Genomic DNA, 25040 nt, shown 5'->3' on the forward strand with positions numbered 1-25040 from the left:
CACGGTGTTTGTGACGCACCTCTGCCAATATAGTGTGTGTGTGTGTGTGTGTGTGTGTGTGTGTGTGTGTGTGTGTGTGTGTGTGTGTGTGTGTGTGTGTGTGTAGATTGGCATATGTGGCATTGGGAGTCATCTGTATTCCTACTGACGTGTAAGGGAGGACTGGCAATTGAGATGTGAATGCTAATGTACAGAATCTAAGTTGCTTGTTTTAAACAGCAGTACGAGTGCTCACATCTCATGGATGCCTAAACCTGTGAGGTCTTCTCTTATCTACTGCAAAACAAAGCAGGACTGGGGGTCCCTGGTTCAAATCCCAGTCAGGCACAACATGCAAACTCCTAATCTATGGAGTGTGGGAGGAAACTGGAATACCAGGAGGAAACCCACACAAGCACAAAGGTTAGTTGGCTCCTGTCTAAAATTGGCCCTCAGATGTATGCAAGGTAGGGACCTTAGAATGTAAGCTCAAGGGCAGGGACTGATGGGAATGTGCAACTATGTAAATTGCTGGCACTGTACAAATACCTGTAATGCTCTATGTTCTAAGTGGCAGGTCTACGGCAATACAGTTCTTTGCACAACATGGAATTACTTCACCAGCAGCAATGTAACTAAAGAGCTTTTAAAAATAAGCTCCAAGTACCTTGCGTCATGTACAATACATAAAACAAACCCCAACACAGTGATTATCTGTCATAAGTCTCAGACACAACTGCATTATTGGATTATCCAGGTGATGTTGAACTTGGTCATGTCATAAGCGTTATGTATGGCTACGGTGTTCGGGACTCTGTTTTGTGCCCTCTCATGGTCATGAAGGATTTTACATAATGAGGAACAGTGATGGAAGACGAGAGGTCTCCTCACTGGCGGCTCAGCAGCCTCAGAAAACACACACAGGCCCATATAAAGAACAGAGAACACAGATGGATCTCAACTACAACACCGTCTCTGCTTAAAGTACTTTTTCAGACTTCATCTATTGAGAGCAAATCACCTAAAAGGAAACGGTCATCACTGATCATAAAGTAAGGATGAATTCAGTTCATTGTTTTGAAGAACAGCCGTATCCCCCAAAACAACCACTCAAATATTTCACCAAGTCTTCTAGAAAGAGATTGGTTGTGGCTTCCTGACCCAGCCCAACCAAGTTCTGCCCATGTATAAAGCAGTAGGCAAGATTACAAAAACTGTGGGCTGACTTGATAGAGGAGAACTAAAATTAAACAACTTTAGAAGCTTTTAAGAGTGCAAGTTGCTCACTCAGACTTTTGATTGAAAACTTAGTACCAGTGCTTGTATTGTAAGGGACATTTTCTGATATTAAAGTCCATGTAGGAGTTTCAGATAAATTTGTTCTAGTGTCCAACATTTTAGGTTAGCTTTAGTTTTGCAGGAACGGAGGAGAAATATCTATCCATCCATCTGCAATTCTAAGGGTGGTCATGCACTTAATTTCAGCCGATTCACAGGAATGCACCAAAATTTACAGCGTGAGGTCCTCCCAGCTCATCTTTTGTTGAAGGACCAAGGCCAGAAATGTTTTGCTGAGCTGCTGCAGTCGCTGTTCCTGTATCCTGACAGCGGCATCCAAATCAGGAGCACCAGACACTATTTTTGTTTTTTTGCTGGAGTGCCATTTTAAGCGATTGCAAGCAAATCTGAATCTCCAAGCACTAAAGCAGGGGTGGGCAAACTCCGGACCTCCAGCTGTGGTGACACTAAGACCCCATTCACACGTAGCGACATACCTTTTGCAGCGGATCCGCACGGCCGGGATAGCGCGACTTTCGGGGCGACAATCCAGCGACGGTAGCGCGACCTTCTCCGTCGGGCTCCATAGAAAAAAGGCAAAATTGCGCAAAATCCGCCGAAAAAAGGGTCCGGTAGAAGCGACTTGCGACCGCGACGAGCGACATGGAGTTAAGACAGCTCCATTGAATAGCATTGGCCGGCGACTTCTCGCGGCAAAAATGCGCGATATCGCGGCGGAAATCACGCGATAATTCGCTACATGTGAACGGGGCCTAAATCCCATCATGGATCTGTGTCTGGGAGTCATGCCTGTGAGAATCTTGCAAAGCCTCATGGGATTTATAGTTCAACAGCTGGAGGGCCGGAGTTTGCCCACCCCTGCACTAAATTATTGAGATGCCACAACAAGCGTGTTTTATGCCAGCAGTCGCCTACCAGACCAAGAGAGGCACTCAGTGTGAACGTGCCCTCTGTGGGTACCATAAAGACACCTGAACTTCTAACCAATCATTAAGCAGGAATGACGACCAGAAGGGGACTAGTACATTTTTCTTTTTTTAAATACACAATGGTCCAGCAGACCAAAATAAAAGGCTCATCAGAAATGTAACAGTACAGAAGTCACAACGTACTGCAGCTCACAGTGTGGTGCCAGCTGGAGAGCCGTCGTACCAAGTCCCAGACACTCGTCTTTTTTTTATGGTTTATGTACACATTAATTGCCAGCTGTATGGTGACAAAACACAGCTCTGTACATGGCTAAACCCAAATACTGACAGCAGCAACATAACATTGCTCCCTCTCAGAGAAGTTCCACAGCCATCAGACTGAATGGGAAACTTTCCATCATCAATAACCCTGTGGTGTAGTAATAGGATTAGCTCTACAACTAATGCAGCCCACACAGGGTGGGATTTCGTGCGGGTCATTCTGATCTGTTTTGTGGAATGGAGGATATATTACCCAAATTTCCAGCAGGTAGGCCCATGCAGAGCAAGGCTGTAACTTAGACCCGACCCTCAGCCAATCATTGGAGTGTGGCAATTTACCAAAAATTCTGCCCTTAAAGCAACAGAGCAATGTGACCCTTGGGAGTGAGCCTGGCCGGGCATCACCAAGAGGGTAACGAAAACACTTCTGCTCAGATTCAACAAGGCTGATCCTCACTGAAAGGGGAAAGGTGGGTGGAATGGGCAACGCTCCCTCTCTGGCACATTGCAAGATAAATACCAAATCCCACTCCACAGCTCAGGAATAGACCAAATCCCACTGCATAGCGCAGGAATAGACCATCTCTCCAACCGGTTAGGAAAACATTTGCCAGTCTACGACCAGTAAGGGAAAAAAAAATACAATTCTACAGAAAATGTCTCCACTTCCCTTTACACAGCCATCTATCAATAGATCTCCATTATACTCAATACTGTAGAATCATGTATTGCAGACATACTGAAGCAGTTTAGTTCTCGGCATACAGAATGAACGTGTACTAGGACAGCGTAAACAGATCATTCACATGCCTTTTCGCCATGAAATCTGATAACTGGATCTCCATGCAGACAAGATGGAGAACCAAAAGGCAGTTTTATTTTCCTAAAAGACAGGGGGGGAATTTATCAAAACTGGAGCAGACAAAATCTGGGGCAGTTGTGCATGGCAACCAAATAATGCCTTGTGTCCTTCGAAAAGAATGCAAGAGGTATTCTGAATGGAAAACAAATGACTGGCTGTGCTCCAGCCCTGTCTTTCGCTGCTGCGTTGTCATTGGCAGAGGCTGCATAGAATAAATCTTTCAGGAAAGAAGCTGTGGCCTCCAGTGGGACACCACTAATTGGAACATGGCATTGCCCCTAATAAAGTGTTGGCATAACTTTAATAAAACATATTTAAAGCTAAAATGTGCTGTGTCAGGGGTAGGCAACCTTGGTACTAGAGATAAATTCCCCTTAGACGGTTTGGAATCCTGATCAGTTATGTGTAATCAGCTGAAGAGTCTTAAACATTTACACATTAGAAGAGAGCTCCAATAACCAAACCTACGCTAAGCTCGACTCAAATTATAGAACTAGGGGTGCACTGACCTCAATGACACATACATGGAGAATGTTCCATGCTCCCCCATACCCAAATTATAGGGTGTATGTCAGAGGGTTGAAGGTGGCAGGAAAGGACAATCGAAAAAGTGGGTTCTAACTGAACGATGTACTTAAAACAATGACTGCGGGTATATACATTTTTTTCCCCCTTAGAACTCTAGAAACCTGTGAAAAAAAAAACACAAAAAAAACTGGTCAGACGGGCTCGGTCTTACCTTGCGCAGGATGAACATTCTCACAAAGAAGAAGAGAAGAGCAGACATGATTCCAGATAGCAGCGGAGAGATAAACCAGGACAGCACTAGAAGGAGAAAGCACACGAGTAATTAGTACAAAATGCAATAGTAACATTTTATAACGTGGTCAGGCTACAACAGTCTGACAAAGCACAAGAACAGATCAAAAATAAAATGCAACATTTTTTCTGACCTAGAGCACCCCTCAAAGCACGGTATTATATCACTGTGCACCGCAATGTCAGTACATCAGAGCTATGCAAAATGAAGGCACCATAACACAACGTGCGTTACAGTCACTGTTTCCTTGTCAAGGATTTAACAATCCTCCTACAGTATTGGCTGCAACTCGCACTATTGAAGGAAACTGTCACGTTTTAGCAAATCCCTTTCACCCCATCTGGTCAGGAAGGGATCTGTGCATGGATTGTCTCCGGATCAGAGCGGTACAGGTTGGATATCACGCCCGTGTCCATCCAGTTTTTTTTCCCTCCATCTTGCGAAAAAAATGAAATGACTGGACCCCATGTAGGTCTATGGAGAAGTCTGATGTAAGCTGACATGCATCAGTTTACATCAGATTACCACATATCCGGCACAATTAGGTGTTTGGCGAAATGGATCCGTTCAGTTTTTCCAGACCTGGCCAGAGCCGGGGGACAACCGGATGTAAACAGACACCCACTTCTGTTTAGACCCGGCTTTCCATAATGTAGGACTGTCCTTGCTTGATTCAAAGAAAACAAGGACAGCAAAACGTTAAATTTATGCATCTTGAAGGTCACTGAATGGAAAGTGAAGAAGAAACAAAAAGGACAAGAAATATAAAAGCCAGACAAATAGAGATTAGAGTGCAAAATATGTTCCCATAAAACTAATGTGGCCGCACGCGATTAGATAATGTTACATATTTTTAGTTTACACCCAATTACACAGTAACTATCTGCTTTACATTGTATTACAAATCAAAGCAGGCTTTCCTTTCAGGGCTGGGAAGAACAGGCAATGTAAGCCGAATGCTTTGTTCTTTGTACATTTCCATTATGGCTGAATAATTGTCACCTGGACCTTTTATGTCCAGCTGCATCAAAAGAAGAGCCGCCTTGTATTTCTGTATTGGGATAATAAATGTATAGACTGACGAGCCACCATTTAGAAGTGTACAGCTGCAAAGGGGGAACGTGAAATTAAGAGAACTATGACATGAGTGCTTTTCACTCCTCATAGTTCTAGCCGGCCTGTGACAATGAGACTGTCACAGGTCGGCTCAGTAGATCGGGAGGTGAGCGAACACATACCGGCGTTCGCTCACCTCTCGATCCGGTCATGGGTCTCTGCCGTGACGGGCTGGATTCCCCCCTCCCTGCCAGCGCTGAGGGGGCGGGTATAGCTGGCTCTGCCTGGGCGGATCCCAGCATAATTGTCGGGATCCGCTGCGGCGTCTCAGTATACCGCGAGCTACAGCTTTCGGTATACTGAGCCTAGGGTGACGGAGGACGCTAGTTTGTGTCCTCCCGTTACCCTAAATAGAACTAAGGGGAAAAGCCTTAACCCCATAGTTCTCCTTTAAAAGGCAACCTGCAGACACCACACAATATGCCTGATATTACAGCCAATGAAACAGACTGGGTCACATTCACTGCAGGAGGAGCAGATGGAGGAATGTTGCCATGCATTCAGGGAATGTCTGTCTTCAGTAACAAAGTTAAATTAAAAAAGAAAAAAAAAAGAAAAAGAAAAAACAACCTTACAACTGGTCCTGCAAACCTTATTTATAAGCCACTGACCAATTAAACCCACCAGCACCTTATGTCACACAGCAGGACTATTTAATAGAAAGGCCAGAGGTACTGCCGAGGACTGCCAGAGCCCCACCTGCCACCCGCTGCTTTTACAGATCACTGAACCCAATGAGCAATGCACCACAATGTACATCTGCAATGGGAACAAATCTACCAGGACCTTTTCCACGGATTGTGAGCTTATTTGGGCAGGACCCACTTCATCATTTCTGCATGTATGGATGCTACTGTTATTGCCCCAGCATGCCCTCAAAAGCTTTGCAGTGGATGGTGGCTATACATTACACAGGATTTCTACAGAGCCAACAGTTTGCGCTGCGCTGTACAATACAAGGAAACATTACAATACAAATCAAAAACACAAGAGAGCTTACAATCTAAAAACACATACTCACAGATCTGCAAGGCTACATGTTCTATGGCTCAGGATTTACTTTTGAAACAAAAAGCTTAACATTCCCACATCCAGCTGCCTGTCCTAATCCCTAAGGGCCGATTCACACCTTATGCATCGGGGCTGTGCTGGCCATTTCCAGCGCAGCCCACCCAAAAACCCAAGACAAGGCAATTTGCCTCGTCAGTTGGGTTTCGTTCACACCAACGCGGTGGCAAGCACGGACCCAAAAAAAAAAGTATGCATGTACTTGCAGTGAGATGCCACACAGAACAGATTTGCACCCAGCTGTGCCCATAGAACCGGTCAGTGCATCGGCACTAGCGGGCAACGCAGACTCTGAGTTTAGTGCAGTGGCAGGTGTGAACTGGCCTGAAACTTACCAACATGCACTCATTTTTAACTGCTGGGGGGAATACAAGGATCAGCTCATCAAGTGGTAGGCCTAATAAAGGTCATTTTAGACCCCCGCAGCAGAATGCATCAGACTGTAATCCCCAATAACTTGCTGTCAGGGTGACACATTAACAGTCAACTCAAGACAAGTCCACAGCCCTCCGAGGTTGCTAAGGGCCAATATTACAGTGACCCTAAAAACTCAGGAGTTAAATCTTAAAAGTACCTTAACTATTAACAGCAATGTATCTTATTTGTGTATCACTCGGCTGTAGATCCTCATATCTCTGAATTGGTGCTGACACTGTCCTTCCTTCTGGAGGGGGGCTACTTTTGTTCCCCATGGTCCCTGTGTGTGTTGTAAAGTAGTCACCGCTCCAAACTCACTACCATGATGGACTACAATCTCAATACAAATTAGTAAACTAAACATGAGATTGTAGTCCATCACGGGAGCAAGCTTGGAGTGGTGACTACTTTACAACACACACAGGGACCATGGGGAACAGAAGTAGCCACCCTACAGAAGGACAGTGTCGGCACCAATTCAGAGATTGGATTTACAGCAGAGCAATAGACAAATGAGAATGTTTTTTAAAGATTTAACACCTGAGTTTAGTGTTTGTTTAAACAGGAGGTGCAGACCCCATTGCTGGCTATTAAGCTCAGTCATAACGCATGTTTGCACTTTGCAAAGAACTGTAGAAAACGTTCAGCTGACTATTCTACAAGCTGCACCTCACTACAAAATCTAGGGCCAAATTCCCTTCCTGGAAATACTGGAGAAGACTTACCAATACGAAGCAGCTCAGACCACTTGACTCCTTCTTGCCCTTTAGCTACCAGAGAGAAGCCGATGGTGGCTCCAACAATGCAGTGCGTTCCAGAGATCGGTAGCTTCAGAAAGGAAGCAGCAAGCTGCCATACAGCAGAACCTGAAAGACATTGGAAATAAAGTCAAGGTTAAGTCTGATTCTTCAATTGTGTGTTAGAACTTAAATCACAGGTCTCAGAAGTCACATGTGCAGTATACAGGTTAAAAAGCCAAGCCAAAATGAAACATTCAGTCCAACTTACCAAACATAGCACTGATGGATCCAGCCATTAGCAGGTGCTCTGAAGTGTTGTACATATTCACGTCAATCAGGCCTTTCCGGATGGTTTCACTAACTTTCGCGCCCAGCAAAACCGAGCCCACGGTTTCGAAGATGGATGCCAAGATGCAAGCTTGCCGGAGAGTCACCACACCAGAGCCCACAGCCGTGCCGAAGGAGTTTGCTACATCGTTGGCACCAACCGAGAAAGCCAGCACGAAGGCTATGATAAAACCCAAAATCAGCATCCAAAGGTATTCAGTCATGGGGGCCCCCAACTGGGTGCCGAGCGTACTGGCAAAGACACTGAAAACGGTTGTTGATTCCATATTTAACTTTTGGCTCAATGATCAAATAAAAAATAAAATACTTTATATGTAAACAGAAAAAAATGTGAGGTATGAAAATAATTCAATAAATTACTATAAAATTAAATATGCAGTAAACTGAGTAAGGGGCTGAGAGTCCTCGGACTAAAGTCTTCGCTATTTACTGCGTATGGAAATGGACTTTCTAGAGTTCCTTTGGCTCTGGTGGGTTAGAGGTGAGAAAAATTCCATGATGCACAAAACAAAGACGAAGTCAGACTCTTCATTCTGTAAATGAAACAGAAAAGCAGAAGGTTAGTAAAAGATCAATAAAAAAAACGGAGAAGGCCGCGCACAAGACACCGCTATGCTCCATGTGGATTCACACAACATCCTAAAACCTTATAATGGCAATTTAGGGGACACTTGCAGTCACACTGGGTGTATACTTTCTTTATTAAACCACCATTTGGCTCAAACCCAGCAATTTGCCAAGAGGCAATTTCAGGAACTGAACAGATAGACGAGTGCCATAAAAATGGGGCACATCCTATAAATAAGGAGCAGGGCTAATAAGACAATTAAAAACCTAATACTGGACCTTTCACGCTGCAGAACACAGGTGACTGTTACCTTACCCCTTTCTTTTGCGCCATCAGGCGATGTTCACACCATGTCTCTGGAGCAGATCTGCAAACCGCCATCTGGTGCAGGTTTTTTTTTTTCACTCTTGCCTAGGCCAGATGGCAGTGCGTTCCGGCCCGATTCTAGCCAGAACGCACTGCCTCGCATTGCAGCCGCCTCACTTTTTGTGGGGCAGGAGGGGGCGTGGCGGTCCATTGAAGTGAATGGCACCTTAGCCACGCCCTCCTGCCGCAATGCGATCACAAGGCAAATTATGCCACCGGTACGGTCAAAATGCTGCAAGCACTATTTTGATCGGACCGGACCACAGGCATAATGGGGCGAATTTATCTAAACTGGAGCAGACAAAATCTTGAGCAGATTTGCACTGCAACCAATCAGCTTCTGTCTCATTTTCAAATCTTACCTGAGCAAACTGAAGAGAGAAGCTGATTGGTTGCCCTGGGCAACTGCTCTAGATTTTGTCCGCTCCAGTTTTGACAAATTCCCCCTAATGAGCTTTGTGATCCCATACGGCCAGAGAGCGTGGCTACGGTGCCATTCACTTCAATGGACCGCCACACCCCCACAAAAAAAGTGAGCCGGCCGCAATGCGAGGCAGTGCGTTCTGGTCAGAATCGTGTACAGCGGCTGCATCTGAACAGAGAACGCAGCACAAGTCCCCATGTGGCTAGTCACTAAAATTTAGAAGCGTCACCCAAGCAAGGGCATGAACGAACAAAAAAAAAGCGCCAACACTACGACCTTCAAGGGGCGCTCTGTGTCATCCTGGTCCAAAATAGTTACTCTGCTGCAAGTTTGGCCCCAAAAGGTTTCCAAAGCAAATGCCCGGAGTGCTACTTTAAGGCCTTGTTCACACCAAATGCAGACCAGATCCGGTCAGGTTTCTGCACACGCAGTGTAGTGAGTTGTGCCGCGTTTTAGACGCGTTTAGGGCCGGTTTTGGTTAAAAAATAAATAAAAGTAAATAAATAAGTTTAACATGGGCTTTCAGGCACTTGCATGCGTTTGATGTTTTAGATGCGTTCCAGACCAGATCCAGAGCAGGTAAAATAGGGCTTGCCGCATTTTTTTCATCCGGTCTGGATCCACACGCTGAGATGTGAACTGGTCAAAATACCATAGGAATACATTGGACGCAGTTTTGATCCGGTCTGCACCTGCTCTGGTCCGGATCTGCTCCACGCTTGGTGTGAACAAGGCCTAAGCTGGCCATAAACTGACCAAATTTCAGTAATTTGCAGTCACTGTTCGGGTATTCTGACAGTGACGCATGTGCAGCTGTCCAAATAGAATGGGGGAGGGGAAGGCCCGATCACAGCATTGGCTGTCTGACAAGGAACCCATGCAAAGATTACATAATCCTCATTTCCCATAACCACCCGTCTAGTATTGTTGTACATCACTGCCAGCATAAAAGCCCTGATGCAGAGATCCGTGAGCCCCCGAAATACACCGGACTGAAATCAGCGACACGCTCTCATTTTTCCAATAGTTTATTACCCCCTTTGCAGGAAGCGGTCAGGTTAAAGCGGTCCATTCCCCAGCTCCTAGGACCGATACAACATCCAGAGCCACACACTGCATTGCAACGATATAGATATATATCCCCTGGAGCAGTTGCCCAGGGCAACCAATCAGCTTCTTTCATTTTCAAAGCTTAACTGAAGAGAAGCCGATTGGTTGCCATGGGCAACTGCTACAGTTATGATCCATATATTCCATTTTAATATACAATTTCCCCCCTCTTGGTGGGTTTCCCATTTAATATACATATGGAGAGGCACAAACATGGGAGTCGCACACTAAAACCAATCACGGCGGATTTGTTCTTTGATCCGGTAATCCCATCCAGACTTTTCACTTCAACACAAATGAATTCCAACAGTTGCCGAGCAATTAAGAACATTTCAATTAAAGTTTGTGAATATGAGATCATTCGGCTCCTGCGGCTCCCCCACCCCCTCCTCCCTTTAATCTGGACCAGTGTGTACTTGTCTGGGAAAGTCACCCACACGTGTGATTTAGCACACGGAGCCGTGAAGGAGGAGGACGGGGCCCACCGTGATATACGCCTGATAGAAGTTCATATGGAAACAGGTCACAGAAGGATCATGGAGGTTCTGAGCTACGACGTCTTGGGGGGGTATGCTGGGGGTCATCGTGTCTCCACAGAGTCCGAGATGAAGGTCTCCGAGACATGTGAAATCTCAGAGTACAATCTGGCCTCCAGGGCCCGTTCACACCCAAGCGTGAATTGCAAGGTACCGTGTGAATAAAACATGCAGTCACAATGCACCTAGCGTGTTACCATTCATTTTAATGGCACCCCAATGCACCCCCCGCCCGCTGTACACTGCAATGGAGCATGTGGTACAAGAATGTAGTGCGTGCAGACAGCCTACGACTCGTATACAGACTCCAAGTGACCATGACTAGCCGCCATCACCTAGGACTATGGGTGACCATGACTAGCCGCCATTCACCTCGTACAGACTATGGGCGACCATGGCCAGCCAACATTCACCTAGTACAGACTATGGGTGACCATGGCCAGCCAACATTCACCTAGTAGACTATGGGCGACCATGCCAGCCAACATTCACCTAGTACAGACTATGGGCGACCATGACTAGCCACCATTCACCTCGTACAGACGATGGGTGACCATGGCCAGCCAACATTCACCTAGTACAGACTATGGGCGACCATGACTAGCCGCCATTCCCCTCGTACAGACTATGGGCGACCATGGCCAGCCAACATTCACCTAGTACAGCCGATGGGCAGCCATGACTAGCTGCCATTCATCTTGTACAGCCGATGGGTTATCATGACTAGCCAACATTCACCTCGTACAGACGATAGATGAATGTCTGTTAGTCATGATTGCCTGGTAGTTACAAACAGGTAAATATGCCCAGACATTCACTCAGTGCAGATTACAGGTGACCATGACTAGCCAAACATTCACCAAGTGCATATAACAGGTGCCGACTAGCTAACATTCACCAGGCGCAAACAGGTGGTCACCCCCATCAGGCATTCACCCAGTGCAGATAACAGGTACATATGCCTAGGTACTATTCACCAGGTGCAGATCACAGGTGTTCATGACTAGCCAACATTCACCAAGTGCAGACAGGTGAATACCCCTATCAGACATTCACCCAGTGCAAACCGGTGACTATACCTAGGTAGCATTCACCAGGTGAACATCATTAACATTCACCAAAATGCAGAGGACTAGTACAAATTAACTTGCGAGCTATGACTAGCAGACATTCGCCCAGTGCAGATGACGGTTGTCATTCGCTCACCTCACCATCATCTCCCGTCCCGCTACAACCATCGCAGCAAGTAAAACGCCCCCCATACACGACCCCCCCCGGATATGAATGAGCCGAGTAGTGGGAGAGTTCCCGCTCAGGACACCCCGGGGACAGCACCGTCATCTGGGCGGCATCTTGCAGCAGATGTGACCTTGCAGTATAACTTGTGTAGTATTATACAGTCCTCCCTGCACCAGCGTACGGGGGGGGGGGGGAATCGGAGAGCCCCCGGCCCGATACGAGGACCCCGCCCGCTGTGCTCACCGACTGATAGGAGAGCCCGGGGCCGCTGTGCTCACCGTGTACCGGAGTCCGCGCTCTGTCCCGTCACCGCTCTGCCTTCCCGCTCGATTTAGCACAAAGGCGCTAAATGAGTGACGGGGAGGGGACGGCCAGAAGAGCGCCAAAACCATACCGTTCAAACAGGCCAGTGAGGAGACGTCAAATATGGCGACTTCACTTCCCTATTACCCACATTAAACTTCTCTCCTCATCCATTCCCGTCATCATACATGAAACTTCTCTCCTCCATTACCCATATCATACATGAAACATGGCAGATTCCTCTCAGGGACAGTCTGTTTACCTCAGCTGCCCATAGCACAACCCCAGGTTACCTATGTCTGACCTCAGCAATGAGACATCTGAAGTATATTTTATGTAGAAGTCTTCATTAACCAGTTGACATCCGCGGTGTTACACCCCCTTCCTGGCCAGGCCATTTTTCAGTATTCAGCACTGCGGTACTTTGACGTTTATTCCGTCATGCAACGCTGTACTGAAATTAATTTTATACCATTTTTTTCGGGACAGATAGAGCTTTCTTTTGGTGGTATTTAATACCACTGGGGATTGTATTTTTTACTATATTAAAGGAAAAATTACCGAAATAAAAAAACAAAAACAAACTGGTTTCCCCTATATTAAATGATAAAAAACATTACCCAATTTTTTGGTAAAATATAAAAGACGGGGTCACGTCGGGTAAAAAGACACCAAACATGTCAAGCCTTAAAATTGCGTGCACGTGCGAAACCTGAAAAAACGATAATACCCAAAATGGGCCATGGGCGACGCTTTAAAAGCTTTTACCGCTCATCAATATTGTTATTGCTATTATATAGGGGGATAACAATCTATAGGTGGCCATTGGCCCCTAGAGAAGGGCCACAGGCTCCAATGTACAGAAACTAGGAGCCAATCAGGCAATAGAAACTCCTGCTCAATTGCCAACACACCCAAGTATTTGTTCCTGGTGAATATGTGGGGGGTTGTCCCACACCGCCGCCCCAGCAGACAATGGAGGGTGGCCCAATCAAATCGTAACGACTGTCATCTTTGCCTAGGCCAGAGGTAGGCAACCTCAGCACTCCAGCTGAAACTACAAAATCCCACCATGCATCTGCCTCTGGGAGTCATGCCTGTGGCTGCAAGTCTTGCAATGACTCATGGGACTTGTAGTTCCACAACAGCCGAAGTTCCACGGTTGCCCACCCCGTGGCCATTAATGACATGGAGCTCATTTTGTTCTTAAAGGCGACCTCCAGGCAAAAAGATGAATGCAGTAAAGTCATCATTAGACTATAAACTAAAATGCAGCTCCTGCAAAACCCCAAAACACAGCCCCTCGTAAATGCCAACATGTGCCCTATTATGAGAACGCGCAACATTTCATGACAGGTTCACTTTAAACAAGTTAAACGTGTTCCCATCTGTGCAACTCAAGCCCCGAGTTACGTCGGTGCTCCCATCATCCCAGACCAAAGACAGAGCAGGGTCTCTTATGACAGCGGGTAGCCAGGGATACTTTCCAAAACAGTGCTGGCGTTTGTGTGCATGTGGTTTTTGACGACATGAACACATCTCCGCAGTCAGAGGCGCTCGCAAAAACCTGCGAGAAGGACAACACATCCTGTTACACAACCGACATCCATGCCTCTCATGTACCACGGGCCGCGCCAAGTCATTGCACAATACCAGAGAAGAAACCCGTGCCCCCTGGCACCACGACACAAGCTCTATCATTTTATATGTCTCGTCAGCCCATTGGTGTGGCGTTTAATGACAGACGCGGGTGGTGAAGGGTTAACACTTGGCGGGTAATAAAACCTGACGGCGGTATTCTGAAGAGACGACAGGAATGTATTCTATCATTTGTAGCGAGTGGTCACAGAAAACACTTTCACAAAGAGGACGTCTCTCAACTATTTCTGGCCGGGGCTGTTCATGCTGTAAAGCGATGTCAGCGCAAGTCGTTCTTTCCGTGTACAGCCCGAGTTCAAACGCACTCCAGCCACGGAGGACGCCAAGAGCCAGCCAAGCACCGCCCCTGGCACCAGGATTGGTAAACAACAATGAAGATCACCGGCACTCATGGGATGCAAATAAATCCAACATTCGCTTTTTATTGTAGAAACATGTCACTTGTATCAAGCAGTAGGGATGCGCCGATGCCGGTATCAAGTATGGATATATTTTTTCCCAGTACTCGCCGATACCAAATTCCAATACCGGAAGTCCCATTAAGAAAATTTGGCGGCGTGTAAAAGGCTCGCCACCTGATTAGCCGGGAGGTGTGTAAAGATTCAGCAGCCGGCTTCCCGATGAGCAGGGAAGCAGTCCCCATGCTTCTCAACTGCCCTGAGGAAGGAACCCTGCGCGTTTTAGGAACGTTGGCGTTGATAGGGATGCACCGATAGCGATACTAGTATTGGTGCCGAGTATTTGGGCGAGTACTCGTACTCGCCCGAATGCTCCGATGCCTAGCTCGATACTTCCGGTATCAGGAAGCCTGGCAGCGTGTCATTACACACTGCCCGCCTTCCTGATTGGCCGGGAAACCAACTCCATGCTCCCTCGTCACGAGGGAGCAAGGAGACAGCTTCACGACCAATCAGGAAGCCGGGCAGTGAGCCATTACGCGCTGCCCGGCTTGCTGATTGGCTGAGAAGCTGGTTCCATGCTCTCTTGTCACAAGTGATAAGAGCATGGAGCTGGCTTCCCGGCCAATAAGGAAGTGCAATGACTCGCTGCCCGACTTCCTGATACCGAAAGTATCGGGCTAGGCATTGGATACTCGGCACCGATACTAGTATCGCCATCTGTGCATCCCTAGCCAACGTTTCAGAACCGTGCAGGGTTCCTTCTTCGGGGCAGACAGTGGCACCTACCTGCTAACTAGGCAAACTGGCCCTACACTGTTCATCCCTATTCACATCTAGGTGACGAGAGCTCCCGCACGTCTGTGGGCGCTTGTTTCCCGTGCTTGGCGCGTCCCCACTGACCTCCATTAGGTCCATATATGTGCGCCAAACGCAGGAAAACGGTACACGTCACTAATTTTGCGACATGCATTCCATGTTTCTTTCCAACGCGTTTTTGCACAATCACACGCAGGTAAAGACGGCATTTGCTCGCCTGCGTTTGGGGCTCTATTAGTACACGGCACCGGCACCGTGATGCGCGTTGCCGTGAACGTGTGCTACTTCTGCGACAATGTGTATATGTATGGGGGCCTTAGATTCTTATCTAACCGATTCCTGATTGGCTGCAATCGCTGTTCAGCTGAGAATGTTCCGATTTTCTGATGGGAGGATGTCGGGTGGGAAGGCTGCTGACAGGCCGGCCACCCAGTGAATCAACAACCGTCTGAAATTCGCCAGCTTTACCGCCTCGCTGCCGGATCTAACCTGCTAGCGAGGGAGCTGCGTCAGACTGACAGCTCCCCGGTCCGGCCAATGAGGTGGGGACACTGTGGGAGCAGGAGGGAGCTTCTTGCCCATGTATAGGTCCTGTCGCAGCCCAAGGGCCATATAAATGGGCCCCAAGGGACATTGTACAAGTAGGATTGTGGTGCGAGTTGCCGGCTTCAACTAAACATGTGACTGACGACTGCAATATAACCGTCCAATTTCTACTAACCAAAAAACACACAAAAGGAGCCTGTACTCAGCGACCACTAACATTCCCCCTTTCACTGGAAAGCTAAAAGCAGAAGTTTATAGTTTGCCTTCCTCCTTTTCTCCCCTTGTCAACATGCAGATAAAGTGTATAATAAAAACGGAAAGTTTTTTTTTTAAGTCATCGCTGGGTCCCTGTGCTTCTCTATGCAATGCAGGCAAATCATGCCGATTGGAGTGGCCAGCAGAGTGCTGTACAAAGCTTCCGGAAAACAATCACCCTGCCTCAGTACTCTTTTCAAGAGCCCCCAGCCCTGATGCAAGCAGTGGGCTGGATCTTGGGAGGAGTTATGCAAATATCAAAATGCCATCACGGGTGGATGTCAAGTCTGGAAGAATGGGTGTTCCTAGGCAGGCTTATTTGCTCACACACTACCCTAGTTAATGACCCCCATGTGATGCTAAGACTCCATGATTGAAAGACCTGAGAGCCAATGAATGAAAGGGGCGGGGCCAGGGACAGGCAAGTCTAGACGATGCTGGACGTCCAGGATAAGAGGCGGGCTCTGACTAATGGACACTATGAGAAGCTCGCCGTGTGCAGTGATACAGAGGAAGACCTTTCACTCCAGGAGAGGAGGCGGTACAACCGTGCAAGACTGAAGGGAAGGCTGGAGATCGGCTCTGAACAAGGCACCACTTTCAATTCCTTTGCTCTAGGCTTCATACATCACCTGACTTCACAGAGGAGCCGTCTTATAGATCCAGTCTTATAAAATCAGCTCCTGTGTAGATCAGGGGTGGGCAACTCTGGTCCTCCAGCTGCTGTAGAACTACAAGTCCCATGAGGCATTGCAAGACTAACAGAGGTATTATGGGATTTGTAGTTAAAGCACAGCTGGAGGGCCAGAGTTGCCCTCCCCTATTGTAGGGGGATCACATGTAAGCAGTGTGGTGTACCAACCGCTGTGGAACTACAAGTCCCAGCCTTAGGCCGTGGCATGCTGGCACTTCCAATATGGCTTTTCGAGCTCCAGGTGGCAAACATCTGCTGAGACCTGTAGTTCCAGACACCTCACGGAACTACAACACACTGCAGACCCCCCCTCCCCCAACAAGGAGCCACATGGGAAGGCAACATTTCTGTGACGCCATGGCAATCTCCCCCCCTAGGTTGGTGGCCATTGTTGTGCAGCACCACACACGGTGTATACAACGTAACAGAGGCATAGAAACAAAGTGACAAACCGTCTCCATTCACCAATGCAGCAATTGCCTCATCGCAGGGGGGGGGGGGGTACGTTCAGCCTAGAATGCACGCCACTGGGTGGGCAAGCCTAGGCTGACTCACTCAATGAGAGTGACGGCATTTCCTCCTCCATTTACACAAAGAAGGAACCGGCTCTTTCTGGCTGGCCCCATTACTCAGAACCGCCCTCCCCCTCTCTTCCCCTTACTGCTGGCTGATAAGAGCTTCTCCCAAGGCCAAGGTCACATGACTGCCAGACAAAAAAAGGGGGGGGGAATGGAGTAAGGGAAATTACATTCCTAATTAATCACATCCCCCCCAGTGTGCACAGCATGAAGCGCGCCCTTCAGGAAAAAAGGGAGAAAGTTACTGCGATTGGGCAGAGGGATGAACACGAGAGGATTGTTGCTCAATCTGGTCTCCTCGGTTGACATTCCCTTATCTATGAGCCTCAGCGCGAGATAGTGGGGGACAGCATGTACACTTGGGCGAGATAGTGGGGGACAGCATGTACACTTGGGCGAGATAGTGGGGGACAGCATGTACACTTGGGCGAGATAGTGGGGGACAGCATGTACACTTGGGCGAGATAGTGGGGGACAGCATGTACACTTGGGCGATTGTCTGCATCAGCAGGAGGATTCCAGGAACAAGGCAACTTGACTTTGCATAACACGTTTTATGCAATTCTGACATATCCTAGGAGCAGGTCTGACATATCCTAGGAGCCAGGACAGCTGGCACTACCTTCTGAGGTGTCCTATAGTGGTCAATGGAGCTGTTCAATCCAGGAGTCAGATTGGCTCCCGGATTTGGTCAACCCAGCTCAAGAGAGTTTGAGGGTTTACGATGAACTACACGAACCAGCGTTCACTATTAGAAGTTGGAATTATGACGCTTGTGGAGCAAACTCAATCTCAGGAGCAGATGATGGCAAAGATTCATATGCATGACATCATCACTGCCTGGTCCAGCTCGGTCTCTCTGATCATAGGCACCACCAATTCCAGAAGGGCACCATCTGCCAGGAGCTCTCGTATGATGATGCTGGCACTGAGCAATATCTGTTCTAGGACTATGCACAGGACATTTGCCAGCCAGATCACGACTACATGGACAACCGGCATCAATTCTAAAAGCGACAGTGTATGCCAAACTTATTTTAACCCAAGATGGAGGCCACTGGATTCAGATTCCCACTGGCTTCTTAAGTATGGGGTCCTCCAGGGATAAAATCTCCTCACTTACTGGGGCTGTGGACCCATGAATGGCCACCTCTCTACACAACCGGAGATATCATCCACCATGAATGGTGGCCTCTCTACACAATGGAGATATCATCCACCATGAATGGCTCTCTACACAACCAGAGATATCATTCACCATGATTGTCGCTCTCTCTCTACACAACGGAGATGTCATCCACCATGAATGGCCATCTCTCTACACAGCAGAAGTATCATCCACCATGAACGGTGGTGACCTCTACACAACCTAAATAACCTACCGCCTGCCGTGATTTATAACCTTGCAGTGGAAATAGTTAACTGAACTCGCTTCCGTTTCATCAGCTACCTGACACACACAATTGGTTAACGTGTAACTGGGGAAATCTCACTGCAGAATAATAAAAAGGGCTGGAGGTATATTGCTGGTTAGAAGATAAAAGATTGATCGATGATGTTTTGGAATCCGTCAGTACCAAGCGGATCAATTTCCTTTATTTCCCTAAATTCCTGCAATAAAATGTAATTTTTATCATCCGGGTCACAGGAAAGATAAGGATGTGCCCAAGGTCCTGGACACCAATTACTCAATACCCAGTCCATGTACTGCCAAAGAGCACATCATGACATTTCAGTGATAACACATACCATGAAAAATTGTTGCCGACTACAACTATATACCCTCAGTGCCATCCACCACCAGCCAACCATATACCCTCAGTGCCGTCCACCACAGGCCAACCATATTCCCTCAGTGCCGGCCACCACCATCCAACCATATACCCTCAGTGCCGGCCACCACCATCCAACCATATACCCTCAGTGCCGTCCAATACCGGCCAACCATATACCTCAGGGCAGTCCACTACCGGCCAACCATATATCCTCAGTGCAGTCCACTACCGGCCAACCATATATCCTCAGTGCAGTCCACTACCGGCCAACCATATATCCTCAGTGCAAGCATTTTCTCTATTCTGCATTACAACAATGACAATGTCCATGGCACTAAATTAAATAGTAATAAACCAGAGGTGGACAAATAAATATGGAAGTCAGGAGGCAGAACTACCGGCCAACCATATATCCTCAGTGCAGTCCACTACCGGCCAACCATATATCCTCAGTGCAAGCATTTTCTCTATTCTGCATTACAACAATGACAATGTCCATGGCACTAAATTAAATAGTAATAAACCAGAGGTGGACAAATAAATATGGAAGTCAGGAGGCAGCAGAAATATTTTAGGAGCCACCTCTATTCACAATTAGAGAAAAACTCAAAAGTTTGGCACCAGCTGTAGCTCTTAAGGAGCCGTAGCTACCTGGCTCTTGGAATTGTCCAGCCTGGTATTATACTCAGGTGCACATACTAGACTGCACATGGACACTGAAGCTTCCTAGAGTGTATGTCTGCATTTCCAGGTGGGGGAGCGCGCATGCTCCAGTGGCTACGATGGGGCTTCATAAGGAGCCTACTGATTAACAGAGCCACCACATGGGGAGGTGGTCGACTGGATTTAATCAGATCGATACTGTGATGAAGGATGCTGGAAGCAGAATTATGAACACACAGTAAGGCTCTCCATACACCTATAGACTTAGGGGGCAGAATGGAAAAAAAATAAACCTCATTTCCCATTACGGCTATTGTATTATGACAATGGAATGATGTTGAACAGGAGACAGCAGACGGGGCCACCCACTGAGCAAATTTCAGACAGTTCATCAAGAACCGGACGAAATGCATAGTTACATAGTTACATAGTATTTGAGGTTGAATAAAGACATTAGTCCATCAAGTCCAACCTATTAGGATCTCATTCTAGGAGTACCTGTACCCCTGTATATTACGGTCCCCTTAAGAAATCGTCCAAAAGTTTCTTGAACAATTCCACATTATTTGCGGAAATCACCGCCTGTGGCAGTGAGTTCCAGACCCTAACTGATCTTACTGTGAAGAACCCCCTTCGCCCCTTGTGCTGGAATTTTTTTTCCACCAATTTTAGGTGGTGGCCTCTAGTTTTTGTAATGGAGTTAATTTTAAACAGTTTATCGCTAATGTTGCTGCCACCATTAAACATTTTGTACATGAAAATCATATCCCCCCCTTAATCTCCTCACCTCTAATGTGAACATGTTTAAATTTAGTAGCCTTGTCTCGTAGCTCTGGTCCTCCATACCCCTAATTAGTTTGGTTGCCCTCCGCTGGACTTTTTCAACTCAAGGACATCTTTTCTTAGTACTGGTGACCAGAACTGGACCGCGTACTCCAGATGAGGTCGAACCAATGATCTATAAAGTGGCAAAATTATAGACTTGTCCCTGCACGTTTCCCTCCCGAGTGTATACTGAGGAGAAAAAAGCGTTCAGCGCCTCGGCCCTCTCCTTGTCGTTTGTGACTAGCTTCCCGCTTCCATCCTTTATTGGGCCTATCTGCTCCTTTCTCACCTTTTTACTGTTAATATATTGGTAACATTTTTTGGGGTTCTTTTTACTATCTGCGGCGATATGCTTTTCGCACTCAGTTTTAGCTGCCCGGATTTCTAGTTTGCATTTTTTGTTACATTCTTTGTAGTAAAGGAACGCCAATGCCGTCCCTTCCGTCTTATATTTTATAAATGTCGCTCTCTTGTCCTTGCACTCAGTGTATGGCCAGCTTTACACTAGTAGCGGCTACATTAGAAAATAAGCTGGCCAATTTTGCATTTTTGAGTCCTGCTCAAAATTTGACCAGTGTTGTTCCCCCTCCAGGCCCCACCAAGCATGTTCGAAAAGTCAATTTTTCCTTTCGTTGAAGGAGCTGGTCCGAAAAATCTCAGCCAATCAGTTCATTCACTGCCCAGGTATTCCGACCATGGTGCACACACCAGGCAAGGGGATTGTCCCCAATGAGTAAAAATGGCCGGTGTATGGCCAGCTACAGATTTCTCAACTTGGGTTTAATAGCACATTCACACGGGGTGGACACGTTCATATAGAATTCAGGGGCCAGCAGAAACATTTTAGGAGCCGGCGGCATTGACAACTAGAGAAAACCTCAAAAGTCAGACGCCAGCTGTCATTTTTCATGAGCAATGGCGACCTGGCTCCTGGGATTTGTCCAGCCCTGCCCCAGACATAGCAACTGGATCAGATCACATACACAAAGTCCATCGACTCCACGGCACAGCCGGGCCCCACAGGAACTATGAATCACAGACTTGTTACTTTGTGACTCAGTTCAGTCATTCACACGGGGTGTACGGAAACATTGCGCTACTGCTGTAAATTCCCGCTGATGATGCAGTGAAGGTAAATTGTGACTTCTCTCCGCACCCTCCTGAAGGAGATCGCAATAGAAGCCTTGTACGTAGAAGAATAAAGGACCCTGCTGGGGAAATCCATCCCAGGCTGGATGCAGGCCTGCAATTAATCCCTGCTCAGGAGGACAGCACGTGTCTGTGCACAGGCCACGGTGACACAGCTGACAATGTGTGCATCAAGGGAAGGGGAGAGGGGACACTACGGCCTGTGCTGGAACGTACATCATCACCAGCCGCATTGTATGTCACAAGCCCCCCCCATCATTTTAGCAGCGGCTTCTCTAACGTACACACCAAGAACATTGCACAGCATGCGGATACAACGCAGCAGGAGAAGAAGAATCTTACAGGAGGGAGTTCTAGAATTCTCCGCATGGGAGTTTAACTGGTTCAAAAAGAAAATACAAAAAAGTTGGGCGAGCAGAACGCAATATACAAGATGACCGGCAACAAAAAGTAACAAAGTGGATTCTATTTGTTCCTTCTATAGAACAGTTTAGCTGCCCATACACTGCTCAGACCTGCTGAATTGGCCGAAACTGGAGGAGCAAGTGGCCCCGTCGGTGGCCCTCCCACTTGGAGCCAAAGTCAGTTTTTCAGTTGCATTCTCAAAATCTTCAGCCGTAAAGTGCCTGCGCCCAAATGAGCTGCAGTCACCGTTCAAGATTCCCGACAATGGCACACCCGCTGCTGTCCGTATACAACAGCCCGGCGCAGTGGGGCGCTTAGCGAGGCCACAAGTGGACGGCCAGGTTTAGACAAATAGTTTCCCCAAAATGAACGTCCACAGGGGTCACAGATCAAAAAAGACACACAAAAAAACAAACATTCTTATAGTCCTGCCCAGTATCCAATTGATGCGATTATATAGTCTATGGCCTAGGGGTAGGCAACCTCAGCTGTTGTGTAACTACAAGCCCCATGAGGCATTGCAAGACTCCGGCAGCCACAGGCATGACTCCCAGAGGTGTATGCTTGGTGGGATTTGTCGTTTCAACCCAACTGGAGCGCAGAGGTTGCCCACCACTGCCGTAGGATATAAAATCACTGCAATCGAATACAGGACACCAATATAAGAATATACACAGTAGGTAGCATCATTTAGAAGACATAAGGCCGACTTCACAAAGCTGTAACACAATCAGGTGTCATTCACAGGGGGCAATTAGGCTGGTGCGTCCAGCTGTTAAGGCCGCATACACATGGGACGATCAGCCGCAGCCAGGACCTCCGGCCCCAGACTGTCCTTATGCAAGGGACAGTCAGAAGCCACAATTGGCTGGTAAGTGAACAGCGGCAGCCATTGATTTGTACAGGGTACACTGCGGTCCCCAGCATGGGGTAAAAGTTTCTGCACCCGCGTGAATGAGCCCATGTACAGATCTTTATTTGACATAATAATAGCGCTGTGCAAACTGTTGGCACTATATAAATCCTGTATAATTTATACATACACATACATACATACATACATACATACACACACACGGGATGGATAACCCCCTCCCCCCATACCAGCCAATGCATGCACAGAATAAAGAGCAGTGGATGTCATGAGCCTATACATGTAAAATCTAGCCATACACTCTACAATCTGCTCAGGATTCACCAAGTGGGAACAACCCATTCAATCTGTATACAATGTCAGGCAGGCCCTTGGCAGTCCACAGTGAATGGTGGAGCAGACAATACAATCAGATTATAATATGCATTGCCAGGCAGATATAAAATTATATACAAGTAACAGCTCAGGGACAACCTAAAAGTCTCCTGACTGCTGAGCCTGAGCTAGCAGGGCATGCTGGGTGTTGTAGTCCCTGAGCAGCAGAACAGTCACACGATGGTATGAGCTTGTATACATAGATCACACACAAGTCGGACTTACCACCGATTAACGGAACTCCGGGAGGAATCGCTCTCTGACAGCAGCCGGAGGAGAAGACGTAAATGCCGGTATCAGATGCTCCTAAACGCCATATATTCACTGGGGCCGCCTCGTGCGTGTGTAATATAAGGAAGCGGAGGGGCGGGGTCATGGCTCCGTCACGCCCATTCATTCATCTCTACCGCACGCCCGCGGTTCACCCGTCCCGCTAGTATGCCCGGAGGGAGGGCGGAGAGGAAGGTTAGAGAGGAAGGAACGTTTTCAGCCAGTGAGGAGCGGACAGATTACCGGGGAGGGGGGGTCGGTTAAGGGAGAGTGGAAACCGGAGAACGAGCGTGGGGGGGGGGGGGAGGGGCGGAGCGCTGAGGAAATGACAGGGTCTCCACCGCGTGTATAGAGGAAGGGACGTGATTGGACGGGGACAGGGGAGGAGGTCTCACGTGACGTGTGACACAATTAGGATAGGGGAGAAGGGAGAGATTGTGTGAGAGAAGAGGAAGGGTGGCAATGGAAGGAGGTGGAGGGGGACCTGTCCTGACCTGTAGCTGGGAGTAGATCCCTTTTATCTATAACCTGATTTACTTCTGAGTGTATTATATTTATCTAAATCAGATGATAGGTTTCCTCCATAGTCCAGCTTCCTTGTATGGCTGGCAGTGGTCACCCATACACAGTTCTAAGCACAAGAGCAATAATGTCATATATGGACAGATGTGGTGGCTGCATTAGTTTTCTATTTAAAGTCTTTTTTTCTCCCTTTATTTTCACCTAGGGTCCTGCGAGTAACACACTTACTGTCCTAGGGTGACAACGCTCACTGTACTGTATCTATGGAGGAGTGGGGTTGTCACCCTTGGCTGCACGCTTCCGATTTAGACTACAGAATGCAGACTGCTTCTCCACAGAACAACTGCCACTCATGGTTTTTGGAGAGATGAGGGGCGGGGGTGCGCGGGAATATGAGAGCCCGGTGTGGTGGGGGATTTCCCCCATCCATGCTAACAGTGTATGGCCAGTTTTAGGGTCAGTGGGAGATCTGGCAGCCACATATTCGACTCCCAGTTACATATATTGTTATACACTGATCTTATGGTGGCAGATGTGCCCAGCGGCCATGAGCCCTTTGGGTAAACGCTGATCAGGCGGGTTACCTGTGCCAGTGGGTGTTCTCCCCTTTAAAATAAGAGGCACCAGCAACACCTGGCTGCCATCTTCTTTCTCCCTCCCCTTTGCATTGGCATAAACCTACAAGCTTATGGAACCTTCTGCAGATCTGCTTCCTCGTCAGTGGTGAGATCATGACCATACATCAGACCCCCTTCTAATGTCTATAGTCAGACCCCCTTCTAATGTCTATAGTCAGACCCCCTCCTAATGTCTATACTCAGAACCCCTTCAAATGCCTACACACAGAC

General features: G+C 47.5%; 1 protein-coding gene across 2 annotated transcripts in view; it reads right to left on the reverse strand.

Moving 5' to 3' along the window:
* Positions 1-8372, reverse strand: part of SLC20A1 (solute carrier family 20 member 1) — a 28886-nt gene extending 20514 nt beyond the window's left edge. For both annotated transcript variants that reach the window (XM_018554714.1, XM_018554715.1), the window contains exons 1-3: positions 7760-8372; positions 7477-7617; positions 4070-4155 (exon numbers count right to left, since the gene is read on the reverse strand). In XM_018554714.1, coding sequence (XP_018410216.1) covers positions 4070-4155; positions 7477-7617; positions 7760-8105 — 573 coding nt within the window. In that variant the 5' untranslated portion in view covers positions 8106-8372. The remainder of the gene's footprint in view (positions 1-4069; positions 4156-7476; positions 7618-7759) is intronic.
* Positions 8373-25040: the final 16668 nt, after the last annotated feature.

This window comes from Nanorana parkeri, unplaced genomic scaffold, assembly GCF_000935625.1.
Source record: "Nanorana parkeri isolate BGI_ZX_2015 unplaced genomic scaffold, ASM93562v1 scaffold169, whole genome shotgun sequence".
Taxonomy (NCBI): Eukaryota; Metazoa; Chordata; class Amphibia; order Anura; family Dicroglossidae; genus Nanorana; species Nanorana parkeri.